The 13,543-nt window shown below is 38.0% G+C and overlaps 2 protein-coding genes across 2 annotated transcripts in view; both read left to right on the top strand.

Annotated features, from left to right (window-relative positions):
• The first annotated feature begins 193 nt into the window (after positions 1 to 193).
• LOC137256627 (sugar transporter SWEET1-like) overlaps positions 194 to 13,543 on the top strand; it is a 29,694-nt gene continuing 16,344 nt past the window's right edge. Inside the window, exons 1-3 of the mRNA XM_067794523.1 lie at positions 194 to 272; positions 11,684 to 11,771; positions 12,522 to 12,599. Coding sequence (XP_067650624.1) covers positions 11,704 to 11,771; positions 12,522 to 12,599 — 146 coding nt within the window. The 5' untranslated portion in view covers positions 194 to 272; positions 11,684 to 11,703. The remainder of the gene's footprint in view (positions 273 to 11,683; positions 11,772 to 12,521; positions 12,600 to 13,543) is intronic.
• Positions 9,469 to 9,996, top strand: LOC137255408 (uncharacterized). Its single transcript, XM_067792850.1, has one exon. It carries the CDS (start codon positions 9,469 to 9,471, stop codon positions 9,994 to 9,996), a length of 528 nt encoding a protein of 175 aa, XP_067648951.1.

A 13,543-nucleotide genomic window follows, 5' to 3' on the forward strand; every position in this document is an offset into this window, starting at 1 on the left:
ATTTGTACTCTTTCCTTATAGAAAATTAGTATGTATCTATGTGCTTAAAAAGCTATCCAAATTTGTTTTCTCCAATCAAATGGAAATTTTGATAAAACTCGTAATTCGCATGATGGCTAGAGTTCTACTTTTATATTTCTCGCGAGATTTTATGAAAGTTTGACGCGGCGCTTTCGTCTGCGGATGTAAACAACATCACTCAGCATCACTCAGTGAGATTTCGGCTGAGTTGCCTACTTTGCGTTTATTTCCTGTGGATCGAAACATTTCGCGTGAGTTATGCATAGAAATTCCTAAACATATGACTTATATGTCCCACGTTTTCTTTAGAAATGACGACAGTCGGATCTCCAATTTCTAAATTGATGTCAGATATTTCTGCCAGATGTTTACTCTTTCAGTCAATACTAACGTGGCGTAAGTGCCTGTCTCTATTTATAATGGGTTTAGTACGTACGGATAAGAATTAAAACAAACCTAAGGAACAGAATTACTGTTTGTAATTAAAGTAAGTATGCAGTTTATTGTTGTAAAATAAACTTGAAAAGACCTATAACATCAATAGATCTATTTGCCATGTTCAGCCCAGAGATGCAACTAGCTCTTGTATTAGGCAAAAACCATATGGGTAGATGGGCTCTGTATTAAGCTGGTGAATAATGCAAATCATGTAATTAATGCGAGGATTTTATTATATGATATATGATAACTTAGAATTCTTTGCAGATTTACAGTGCTCTGTTCTATGTGATTGATATATGCCTAATATTCATTATAAGTATTAATAACATTATTCAGGATACAGAAGGAATAATATTGCTGACAATGACCCCCTATGCATCTTCAGCACCATATAGTAGTTTTGTCAGCACTTGAAAACTATTGAAAAGTTACTCATTCATAAATGTTTTTTCTAGTATAGGTCCGTCTCCTATTCTTGCGGTAAACGCCGATGCGTGATACTTAGCGGTTGTTTACATCATTGACCGGTAACTAGGAAGTGGCCCAAGTTTGTGAATTATCAAAATTTCGCAATGTAACAAATATTCGTTAGTTGTAACCAGCTTGGAAAAATCGTAACTTTTCCCCGCCCTTGCCGATAAGATTCCCCTTCCTTACAGTGTTACACCAAATAACGTTACTTTCTCGTTATGCCGCGAGAATGAGAGACGCCTCGAAAAGTCAGCGGTGGACGACCATGTTTTTCACCAAGCTCATGTGTGATAGTACACCTGATGGATCAAGCAGTTGACACATGCAGATGAAAGAGGGAGAATCTCTTCATTTAAAAACAACAAGCATACATACGAAAAGAACTGTTTGTATTATTTTTTCAGGTGATATCTGTAAGTACCGAGAGAATAGGAGACTCCAGTATACGAGAAAATTTCATCGCGACTGTTTGTCAGTTTAAGAATATGTGACTCACTGTGTTTTTCTGAAAGCAGCTTAAATGTGCGCTCACTCATTCACTTTATGGCTGAAATCCTCATCTGTCCTGAAAAAAGTGTGTGCTGGGGTATAAATTGTAATTTGTAATTCTGAACATGTTTTGGGTAGTTGTTGTTAGAATGGTAAATCGTAGCAAAAGAGGTATACCTTTTATGATGACAAAAAAACACCAAACAATGAATTTTACATTTGGTGGAAATGGAAGTCATTACTTACATAATGTGATTTCTTGCAGCTTATTTATATATGACAACTGCACATTATACCATGAACCTTTGAAGCATTGTGCAGCTTGATGGTGAAAATGTATTATCAGTATTATTTTAGGCTTTCCTTCCACATTGAGTTGACACCATGATGCAACAGAAGTAGTCTATGTAAATGTGTGATTTTTATTTCTTCCAACTCTTAACACAGCCACCCGCATTTCAATCAGGGTCCAAACTAGTGAATTCTGGGCATTTTTAGTAAGACTTGATGTTTTCTCTGTGAACTGAAAACGTATTATCAGTGTTAATCAAGGCTTTCCTTCCACATTAAGGAATGAGAGAGTTTAGTTTATACCACAATCAGCAATATTCCAGCTACAAGCCAGTTGTCTGTAAATAATTAAGTCTGGACCACACCGTCCAGTGACCAACTGCATGAGCACTGATTTGGACAATTAGGAACTGATGACATGTTAATCAAGTAAGCAAGTCTCACCACCTGGTATCATTGGTCAATTTTTACCATGGGTTGCTGAAGACCAGTTTGAACTCTGATCTTCACGGATAGACAGTTTGAATGCAAAGGGCACACAATTTGGAATTGTATAGAACATCCCTGAGAAGCTGATAGGCAATATGAAGAGTGGAGTTTGAACTATTGAAATCAGTCGCTTGAAATTGAGATGGTATCCATGACCCATATCATTTTGGTAATTCTTAAATTATCAGGCTGACAACTTGCTGTAACCATGGTAACTAGGAACCTGTGAAGAACTGCATTCAAATTGGTATTCAGCAACCCATGCATGTTGGGAAACAATTAACTGGATCTGATGGTCTGTGCAGGTTGTGCTCATGACATTGATCACTGGATGTTCAGACTCAGATATTTACAGACCACCACCCTATTGGTGGGTTGTAATGTTAAACAACAACTGAAGCACAGTACTACATGCTACAGCTGCCTGAATATCTTGTAACCCAACCCTGCATTGTGAGTCAATATGACTGAAGAACAGCTGCAGTTTATCAATACAAAAATTGTGCTTTGATATCTGTGGCAAATTCAGTGAAATTGTGTTAAGTCTTATACATATTTATGCATCAACATTAATGTTGTTCAAACAGGATTCGTGCGCAACAGGGGCAGTGGGGTATCCAAACGTTTGCCAGTCACGCCAGTGTCATGGCTTTGATTCCTCAAATGGGTACAGTGTGGAAAGCCCATTTCTGGTGTCCCTGAACGTGATATAGCTAGAATATTGCTAAAAGCTGTGTAAAACGAAACTCCTTCTCTTGTGAACAACATGCCACAACAGGATTCAGACCACAACCCTCACACCACACTGTGCTATGTCACACCACACCATACCAAGTCATGTCTCATGTCATGCCAAACCACACCATGCCACTCATTTTATTTCTTGTTTTACAGATTTTTGTAGTCAGAAAATGTAAAGGCAGGAGGGAAGAAATACTTGTCAAAGTAATATTCCTTTTAAATGCTAAAAGTATTTTACTGTTGGCAATTTATGAAGTATACATGGAACAAAAAACAATGAAAACATCCTTTTGATAAAAACATATCAACTGTCTTTTATTTATCAAAAATGAATGCAGTTACCATGTTTCAGAATTGGTCAACAGACTCTGTAATGTTTGTGAAACAACAAAAGAGATAAACTCCACTATACTTCCTTGTGTCAGCCATTTAAAACAGAATGATACAATTTAAGATTTATATCCCCCTTCTTGCTATCGCCAAATCTGAATGTTTCAAAAATGTTTAATGTGTTCCAGCAACCTGTTTATCTTAAGGTCTTTCCTAAACCTGTGTTCCTACTGTGCAGTAACATAAAAGCAACCAAACCTGTTCTGTATGACATCATAAAGTCAAATAAAACCACACCTTTCTTTAAAGTTGATGAGTACTTTACAGAATATGGTCATTCAGTTTTGTGATTGCCACCCTATCATTGCGATTTAAACCCAAAAGAACTCATTTGGGGTATCATGAAATCGGATGTTGGCAGGCAAAATGTAACATTCAAACTTCGGGATGTACAGATGATTGTTCAACAGTCAATAGACACCATCATGCAGGAAACATGACAAAAGCGTGTTGAGAAAGTTGAGAATGAAATAGAAAGACATTATTGGGAACAAAGTGGACTGGACCATGCCACCATCAAGCCAGCCGTCATCAGGGTAGACTGACGACAGCGACACTGATTTGGACAACAGCGTCTTCTGAAAGTAGCAACACTGACTCCCACTGAACGTCTCAAGTGGTAACCAGATAACGGCTTTTGAGATGACCCCATCTTCACAACACACGCTTGTTGATTACCTGGCTGTTCTACCAGCAAGTGCTTGATGTGTCGTTTCAGTATGGATCTGTAAATGCACCGTTTCCGTGCGCCTGTCCGTCCATCCGTCTTTTCTGGAGCAGAACTCTAGAACCGTTTAATATTTCTTCACCAAACATGACACACTGATTGGTCTAGTGGTGTACTGGTGCCTTTTGATAGTTTGGAGTTCTGAATAGAATATTTTTGGCGTTTCCATAGCAACAAGTGTGACTTACTCTGAAATTGGAGGTAATGCTGGCGATAGTGATGACTGTGTCTTCTTGTTTTGTTTATGGCATATAGCCGGATAGGTATTAAGTTCAAACTGCATGTAGTCAATGATTGGTGTCAATAAACCAGACATTTAGCTTTCTCTGTGACAGATGCTGTTTACCACAATCAACAAGTTTTTTTTATGTACCGAGTAGATTATTTACTTGTTTGTGTACACAACCAAGATCAGACTACTGCTCACGACCTCATACTCCGGGCATGCATACTGTTTCAAGCTCTGTGAACCTATTCAGTGCGCATGTATTATGGGCGCAGCACAGCACAGTTGTTGAAACCACTTTTTCCCCCAGCGCTGGAGGAAATTTAATGAATCGTTTGAACTCCTATTTTATGGGCTTTTCTTTCATTGCATGTTTTTCAACCAGTGTTCACGAATAGCATCTGACCCTCTGACAAATCTGGCAGATTCGCCAGTCCAACTTGCCAGCCCCAGTGAATATATATTCAGCCCACTGAATATTTCACAATGTCTTTGTGTGAAGTTGCTATTTGTTGCCATGTGACACTTATTTGCTGTTTATATATCTTATGTTTGTTATCATATAATGTTTATAATTTCAATGCCAGTTATAAGAAATGTTAAATCTGAAATGTTTGTTTAGCTTAATTCTGTGGGTCCAGTGGATTTTCAGTGGGTCAGACAGACATCCGAAACTTACAGGACCCAATGTCCTGTTACTTTGAAAAACCATCGTGAAAACTGTTTCAACTTTATAGGTTAAATTGGCATTTTTGATGATATGTTTCGGTAAGTGCATACTGAAAGGTATGAGAATCTGCAAAGTTGTGCTTCACACTGCATGTGACCTTAAAGTTTGATTTGATAATTTGCGACAGGGGATTATGTCACCTTAGTGACAATGCTTGTTTCTATTGGTTTGACTTAGGTCTGCATATTTCATTGATTCAGGGACTGAAGATTTTAAAGCCTGCAGGCAGCCTTGATGGCCAACTGGCAAATTAAGGAATTGTAAACACTGCACACACGTGCACACACACAACTGCACATGCATGTGCACGGGCACACGCACACACATACACACATATTATACTACTGATATCTTCCAGAGCAGGATGAAGTAATGAAGTCAGTGTCAGGTTGCTATCATTTTGTTAATCTAGATATATTTCTGCCAACAGCTGTAGCCTGTTTGATTTTATCATGTTTATACACTTTAACAGTATATAGTCTATCAATATTGATACACAAACTGACTTTTCAAAAAACAAGCAAGCATGGATGCTTTTTTCTCATCACTAGTAAATGAAGTGAATGCTAACTAACCATTCAAACATACCAACCTAACATCAACATTAATCTCTAATTTCATGGTTGGAACAGTTGCTACATTTGTTAATTTATCTATTGAAATGATTGTGTAGTGATATTTCACTAGATGATTTATTCCAACATCTGTCAGCATTGTAACACATTGACAGATGTTCGTAAGTTGGCATAAGACTTGAATGCTGTTAGGGCAGGAAACAAACCCAGTTTGGGTGTGATTTGATCAAATTTAAAGGTATAAATGAACACCTGTAGAATAAGATAATAGACATAGTGTGGAAATGATAGTGTGGACACTTTCTGATAAAGTTATATCTGGGGGGATAAAACACTAAGAATCATAATTTTCCTGATAGCTTTTTTATTTTTCAAACTATTGACCCCATTCAAACCAGTTCACCATCACATGAAAGGTTATTCTCTGTACAATTGAAAAGTGATTCCAATATTTAGACATTAAATTCCCATTGTATGTCTGTATCTTGCTCAAATATCAAAAACAAATGGTTTTTAAAGGAATATTATGTGTCCTGCCCTATGTCTTTTTACAGCTATGGAAAACTGTAATGTTCGTGGCATCTGCAGATTCAGGTTGTCTTTGACAGGAAATTTATATTGATGTGTCAACTTGAAATGATCTTGATTTATGTTGACATTTCAGTCAATAATGAAATTGATGAGGCTGCTTAAAAAAGTCAAACGTTTCTTGAGCACATTTTTTTCAAAAGTGGTGAGGGAGGTGGGATGTTTTTTAAGTTTAGATTGAAAAAACGTGATGAGAGAGGAGTACATTTTTATTTTTCTCTCTCACGAATACATCTTTGGAAGTTAAGCACATGTTCATGAGTTGTAGATACAGGCAGACTTGGACAGGGGATGGGTCCAAGTCAAAATTGTGCTTGTTTAATGACAATAAGAAATTAATACGTGCACAAATAAAAGTGATGTGCTGATGCCTGAGAAACATTTCACTTTTTTATTTTGCCTTATTGATATGTGTATAGAGGAACAACCTATAATCCTACAGGCTGATCCAGTAGATGTGTAGAATTGATCGCTCTTTTAATACCAGTCTTAGTAAATATGAGCATTTCTGTGGTATTGAATGATTTATATATACTGAGGGGAAAAAATAAGGGATCACATGAAAGGACAGTTGTTCCTTCATATTTTTTTAAGTTTCTGCACAAGCTAAGTGATACAAAGCTTGTGAAGAATGCTTGGAAGAAACAAAGGAACAATTGTCCTTTCAAGTGATCCCTTGTTTTTTCCCTTCAGTATACGAGCCTGTGATTAATGAGAACATGGTCAATTTGCACACTCATATTGCAGGTCAGAAAATCGATAAACTATGTTTTAATTTACTATTCAACACCCCTACTATATAAGTTTTTATAACATGTATCTAGAGAAGCTAGATAGTAAACCAGGACTCAGTTTATAGATTTGGTGATCCACAGTGGGGTCCTATGGGCCAATTCATAAATTTGTATTGATAGATTATTTGCATTTGAAATGATTGATATTTGGTGCCTCAGTTATTTATTAATAATCTTGAAATAAAAATAAATTATAAATAAAGTGGACCCCACAAAATTCTGATTATATAGAAGAACATACACCAGATCACAGTTTCTACCCTGATATAAACAATAGGAATTTATTTTTTAGTAGATAAGCTTTTAGTAATTGATTGATCGCTTTTTAGTTTCGATATACATAGTGGTTTCATCTTTGAAGATTGGTTGTTTCAATAGCTATGATGAACAAACCTGTTTGATTGTAGGTTTTACAGGTAAGATTAGCTGATGATAAAGAAAAAAACAATTAAGTAATAAGGTTTCCACTATAATCCCTCTGTAGCTGGATTGCTGGACATATTATCATGATTATACCCAAGACATTGGGGGCTCCTGTTAACATGTAATGACAAGGAAGACTTAGAGGAATAATTTTTGTAAATTCAGCCTAACCTTCATGTCCTCCAAGCTTTTGTATATCTAAAGCCTTTCATGAAATTTTACTATCCTTGTCTCGCCAAAGATATTTGTGACTATAATCAACTTGGTTGCATATGATCGATCTCGGAAGACCTCTGTTTTTTGTATATTTACAGCTGTTACAATCATCAATATAGTGCTTTTTCTCCATCACTGACATTTGGGATCGATGAATCTATGTTATGTACAGTGCAAAAATGATCATGTCGAATTGGTTACAATTGAATTTTTATTATTCATGTGTTTTTGCCTTGTGATCTGTCAGATATAGATGATCACATTTATTTCATGCACATCTGCTGATCACAAAGGAACATTAAACCAGAAACATATCTCTCACTGAGATTAGGACACTGGGTGAAAATGAGAATGTGTGATAATCTGAGGGTGCATAACTGATAAATAGTTTTATATTATCATGGTTATCGTAATTCACAAATCATGGTTTCAGAATAACCCTTTCTTGGATTGTTTGTCTCCATGAAGTCGTCAAAACAATCGACTTCCTGAAGAAAGATTATCCAAGTTGGCATATTTCTTGGCTTCTATCTGTCCATTGTCCTTACCATTTTTCTTACATGTTACATCCTTTAGTAATAGGGATGGTCGGGCAGCCTAGTACGTTTTGGTGCCTATGTTAATGAATTTGGATAACTGTGTATTTAGTATACCAGGTGTTGAAACTGATTAAACATGTAGGTTCGGTTGGGTAGTCTAGTGGTTAAAGTGTTTTTCTCATCACGTGGAAGACCAATGTCACCGTGACATTGCTGGAATACTGCCCAAAGCGATATAAAACTACACTCATGCATTCGTCAGCTTTTACGAACCAGTGCCAAATAACTATTGGCTTCACTGTTGTTGTTTCCCAATTTCTTTATTTATCTGATATATAGTAAGAGTAAATTATGAAATGTCGTGTTCTTCAAAATAAAGAAGTTGACGCCCAAAAAATCTTGCTTTGATATGTATCACTTCTATCTAAGTTCTGTTCAAAGGTAATTTGCTCTTTCTCTTGTGGCCATGCCAAAAAGCCAGGATTGGAATGAAATCCATTTTCACGCTGATCATGTTTTAAGGATAGTTAGTACTGGAGATGTTTCAATGGGCTTGTGTGTGGATATGGCCTCTAGGTCCATTAGTTCTAGACAAGTGAAAAAGTACACAGAGTTGTTTTCTCCCATGCTTGACAAGTCTGAAATGAGCTGCAGACCTGTAGGTTTGGGCCAGTGGTGTTGACTTCATGAAGCAGAGCCAATGATGTAGCTGAAATATGAAGAATCTCACCCATGTGTCCACTGATATCAGTTATATCAACACAGTGTTCACGAATATTGTCTGACCCTCTGACAAATCCGGCAGATTTGCCATGGTCAGACAGACGTCCCCAACCTGCTGACCCCAGTGTCTGACTGAATATGTCACAATAATTTGTTTGATTGGCATTATTAGTAGCTGGTAAGTGATAACAGGGTAAGATTCTTTATGGATAACAACTTCTTTATTGCATATTAATTTTGTAGACGACACCTTTCGGTGGCTGTTGTTGTTTAGAGGTGTTCCTGCCATTCGCTTTGAGCATGGTTTACAGTGTTGTAGAACTGGTAAAGTAGGTTTCAATGCCTGCTTGTTGCTTTAGGAGACAGCTGATGTGGTAGGAGGTTTTTCCAATGAAGGGTAAAGCGATGCGGATAGGTGCTGGTTCAGGTTTGTTGGTGGGCTCTTTTCTTGTCGGGTGGAGTGTGGATCTGATGATTTTATCAACTAACTTTGGTGGGTAGTGGTTGAACTTGGTGAAAACATGGCGGAGGTGTTGTATTTCTGCACTTGGACTGTTTGAGGAGAGGTTTATGGCCCGTCTGGTGAGGGTAGAGATGATCCCAGTTTTGGTTTTCAGGGGACCTGAACCAGCACCTATCCGCATCACTTTACCCTTCATTGGAAAAACCTCCTACCACATCAGCCGTCTCCTAAAGCAACAAGCAGGCATTGAAACCTACTTTACCAGTTCTACAACGCTGAAAACCATGCTCAAAGCGAATGGCAGGAACACCTCTAAACAACAACAGCCACCGAAAGGTGTCGTCTACAAAATCAACTACGACTGTGGCGAGGCATATGTAGGTGAAACCTCCTGGCCCATAAACATCAGAATCAAAGAACACTTATCATCTACAACCAAATCAGATCGGAAATCTGCTATATCCGACCACATCATCAAATGTCCCAATCACAGCATAATTTGGGACAGTGTAGAGATATTATCCAAAAACCAGAAGGACTTCACCCAAAGAAAACTGGCAGAAGCAGTTCAAATCAGGAGACACAAGCCCTCAATCAACAGAGATCAGGGATATCTCACCCCAACTGCATACAATGAACTCATAAAAATAACAGATTAGAGCTCACCAGCCACCATTACTAATTACCCTATCAGCCATGTATACTTTGTCACAGCTACAGCCACTATTGGCTTCCTCTTATTGTCTCATCATTACTACCACCCATTGTTGTTGTTGTTAATCCCCCGCTGTTGATTCATACCTACATGTTGTTATTACTTAATCCCTGTCCATGTATATGAGTCTGTTCTGTGATGTATTACTCCACTCTTGTTTGACAACGGTATAAGGATCCATACCGAAACGTCGCATCATATGCAATAAAGAAGTTGTTATCCATAAAGAATCTTACCCTCTATATCACAATAACTTTGTCTGAAGTTGTTATTTGTGGCATGTGACACTTGTTCACTCTTTATAAATTAATGTTTATAATGTTTGTCATTATATAATGTTAATAATTTCAGTGCCAATTATGAGAAATGTTAAATCTGAAATGTGTGTTTAATTTCATTCTAGGGATCCTGTGAATTTTCAATGGGTCAGACAGACATCTGCAACATACAGGACCCAGTGTCCTGCTACTTTGACACACCATTCGTTAACACTGTCAGCATGAGTTAAAGTTACAAATATCCCAGGCTGGCTTAGGATATTTTTACTTCTATCAATGAGTGTTGATATAATATATATATAGACACGAAGGTGAGATTCTATCTATCCTAAAAAAAATACCCTTCCTTAGTGTTTAATGAAAAACTAAAAACTGAAATCTCTGAACACTGTACTACTGTTAGTCATGCAGTGCAGGAATGTTATAGCATTGTGATGTCGTAGGCTTGTCAGGGCATTGTACAAAATCTGCTGTCAAAACAATATCGTATGATGTCAAACAAGTATTATCTCCTGTGGAACACAATTTTGGATGATAAACAAATCTAGTCTAGTCCTAACTATATTTTGTCAAAGCTGTGGTGGCTGAGTGGGTTAGATGACTTACTTTGTGTACTGGTGATTAGGCACCTGATTTGGAGGGTATGAGCTCCAATCCCAGATGGAACTCAACCCAACAAGAATACTAGAATTTGTACTTCACTGAGAAAGTGTAATCCCATTTATAACATAGGTTACAGCTGAAATTATTTATATCATGTAAAGCATGAGTATCAAAATGCAGGATATACTTAGTGATGTTCCAGATATTTGACCGTGGAATGTAAACAATAGAGCCAGGACTGCTGGTTACAGTGACTCACAGTAAACCAGGTCACATACTGATATGCATGTTCCGTTCAGGTGCCTGTTATGAAAGGCAAGGTTTTCATGGGATCAGCTCAAACATAGCCTCCATGGTCTAGTAGGTGGAGGCCCTGCATAGTTATATGTGTTATAACATAGTTATATTCTGTAGCTTGGTATAACATGGTACTTCACGTCATATGATGTATCATGGATGTAGAAAGTTCATATTAAATGTCTGTATGGCATCCCAGCATATTCAGTGAACTAGGACTGTAGAACCAGTGTTAGTATAGCGTGACTGACTGACTGAAGTACGGACTGACTCACCCACTGACTCACATTCCCACTCACATACCCTCTCACCCATTCACTCATATTCCTGTGTGACTGGTAAAATCTTCAACAAGTAGACAATTGTGTTAAACTCACCTCCTTTACATGTTGCTACCTTAAGCTGGAATTCATTGATGGAGTGATGTTTCAATGAGTTGTCTTGTTCCTGCAGGTGGTGGGTGAGTTCATGGTATGGACTGGGAGCTGGTGCTGGCATGGGCAGCAATGTTATCATCCACAGCTTGTCAGCTGGTTGGGATGTAAGTATATTACATGATTATGGACACACGTACATACTTGTGCCGCAGCTTAGATTATCTCAGCGGATATGTAAACTGACATGAGCATCAACCTATCCAAGTTTAGATACGATGACATGCGTCAAACTAGTCAGCAAGCCTGATCACCCTCTTTCCAATCTCAGATCTTCAGGGGACTAAATTCTTTAGAGTTTAATTGCCTGTTTGATTGCAACCATTTTTGCTTAACAGTGTATTAGTTGATGAATGAATATACTTTGAGATAGACAAGTTTTTATCTTTCATGTACAATGTACTTGTAGGAAAGCATTGTAGGTTAAGTATAGTTTTATGATTGGGTGAGTGAGTGAGCTTAGTTTTACGCTGCTTTTAGCAGTATCACAACAGGGGACACAAGAATTGGGCTTCATCTATTGTACCTGCAGTGGAAGCTGTCTAAACCGGCACTCAACGGGACTGATGAAACAGTCCGGTCTAGACATTGTGCTGGATTGTAGAGTTGGTGATAAATGTACAAGCCACGAGTGGAACTGAGACTTCATGCTGGTGTTGACATCTTGCCGGTTTGGACAGATGCTGTTTTTTACAGATTCCACTGTATGTGGGAATCAAACCTGGTGTGGTTACCAAATGCCTTTAGCCACTTGTTGGGAACTCAGTATGTACTCTAGGACTAGGTTGATAGATTGTTCAGGATATTTCTGAGATATGTTGTTGTTTGTTTGAACATGTTGATATATTTGTTTACAGAGAAATATGTCTACGGATCGTGAGGAAGGGCGGAACAGGTGACACGTCTCCTGTTCCTTTCTTTGCCTTCTTTGTTAGGTGAGTGTTGTTATCTAGGCGACTTGGACACAAGTTTGTCATCAGAGATTCAAAATACCCAGTGTGGCTTACCTCTGTGGTGTAGTTGTTAGAGTGTCCGGCTGAAGAGCGGAAGGTTCTGGGTTCAACCCCGACTGCATCATACCAAAACATATTGAAATATGGTACTTGTTGGTCCCTGCCGGGTTCTTGCCATTAATAGATACAACGACTTGTCAGCTAGGAGTCAGTGTAATGTGTCTGAGTGGGGTATTTATGCTTAACTGTGACATGGTATCTCAGTGGGCTAGCATTTATAAACCAGCTTAAATCTCGGCTAGGACAAGCAGCCACACATACACATGTAAGTCATCAAATGAGCAAAATATTCTTAAGTACAACATTAATTTCAGTGTTTGCAAGACTTTAACTTACCAGTTAGCCATCAGGGCCTGTTGCTATCTGCAGGCTGTAAACTCTACAGGCCCTGAATGAAGTCTGCAGGCACATTTGGTGAAAGTCAAACCAATAAAAACAAAATAGACTAAACTGTTTCACACTGTTTCTGCAAAATTAAGCAAAGCCTGTAGCACACAGAGGAGTTTTTATTTGTTAGACTGGTGTTGACATTCCTACGTCCAAGTATAAGTTATCGTAACATGATAGATTGTGAATGATTTCCAGATGTTAATAAAGGAAAAAGGGGAAACATTCCAGTTGAAAAATAATTGACAGATAATTTACTGAAGGCCATAAGGGCCTGCACAAATTTGGAACTACTGGCCTGATACAATAACAACCGGCACTGGGTCTCTGGGCTGGTGGTTATTTCTAACGCGGGTTAAATTCCACTTCACCTCACCTCTTTCAGTATTTGGGGCAAGTAATCCACATTGTCTAGAATACTGAGATAATGTCACATAACTTGTAATTCATGTTTGGTTGAGAATGAGAACTGACAGTTT

The sequence above is a fragment of the Haliotis asinina genome, chromosome 11, assembly GCF_037392515.1.
Source record: "Haliotis asinina isolate JCU_RB_2024 chromosome 11, JCU_Hal_asi_v2, whole genome shotgun sequence".
NCBI classification, from domain to species: Eukaryota; Metazoa; Mollusca; class Gastropoda; order Lepetellida; family Haliotidae; genus Haliotis; species Haliotis asinina.

Bases quoted from the DNA above. Each gene is read 5' to 3' on its own strand.
- LOC137255408 (XM_067792850.1), top strand. From the start codon at position 9,469: ATGATCCCAGTTTTGGTTTTCAGGGGACCTGAACCAGCACCTATCCGC.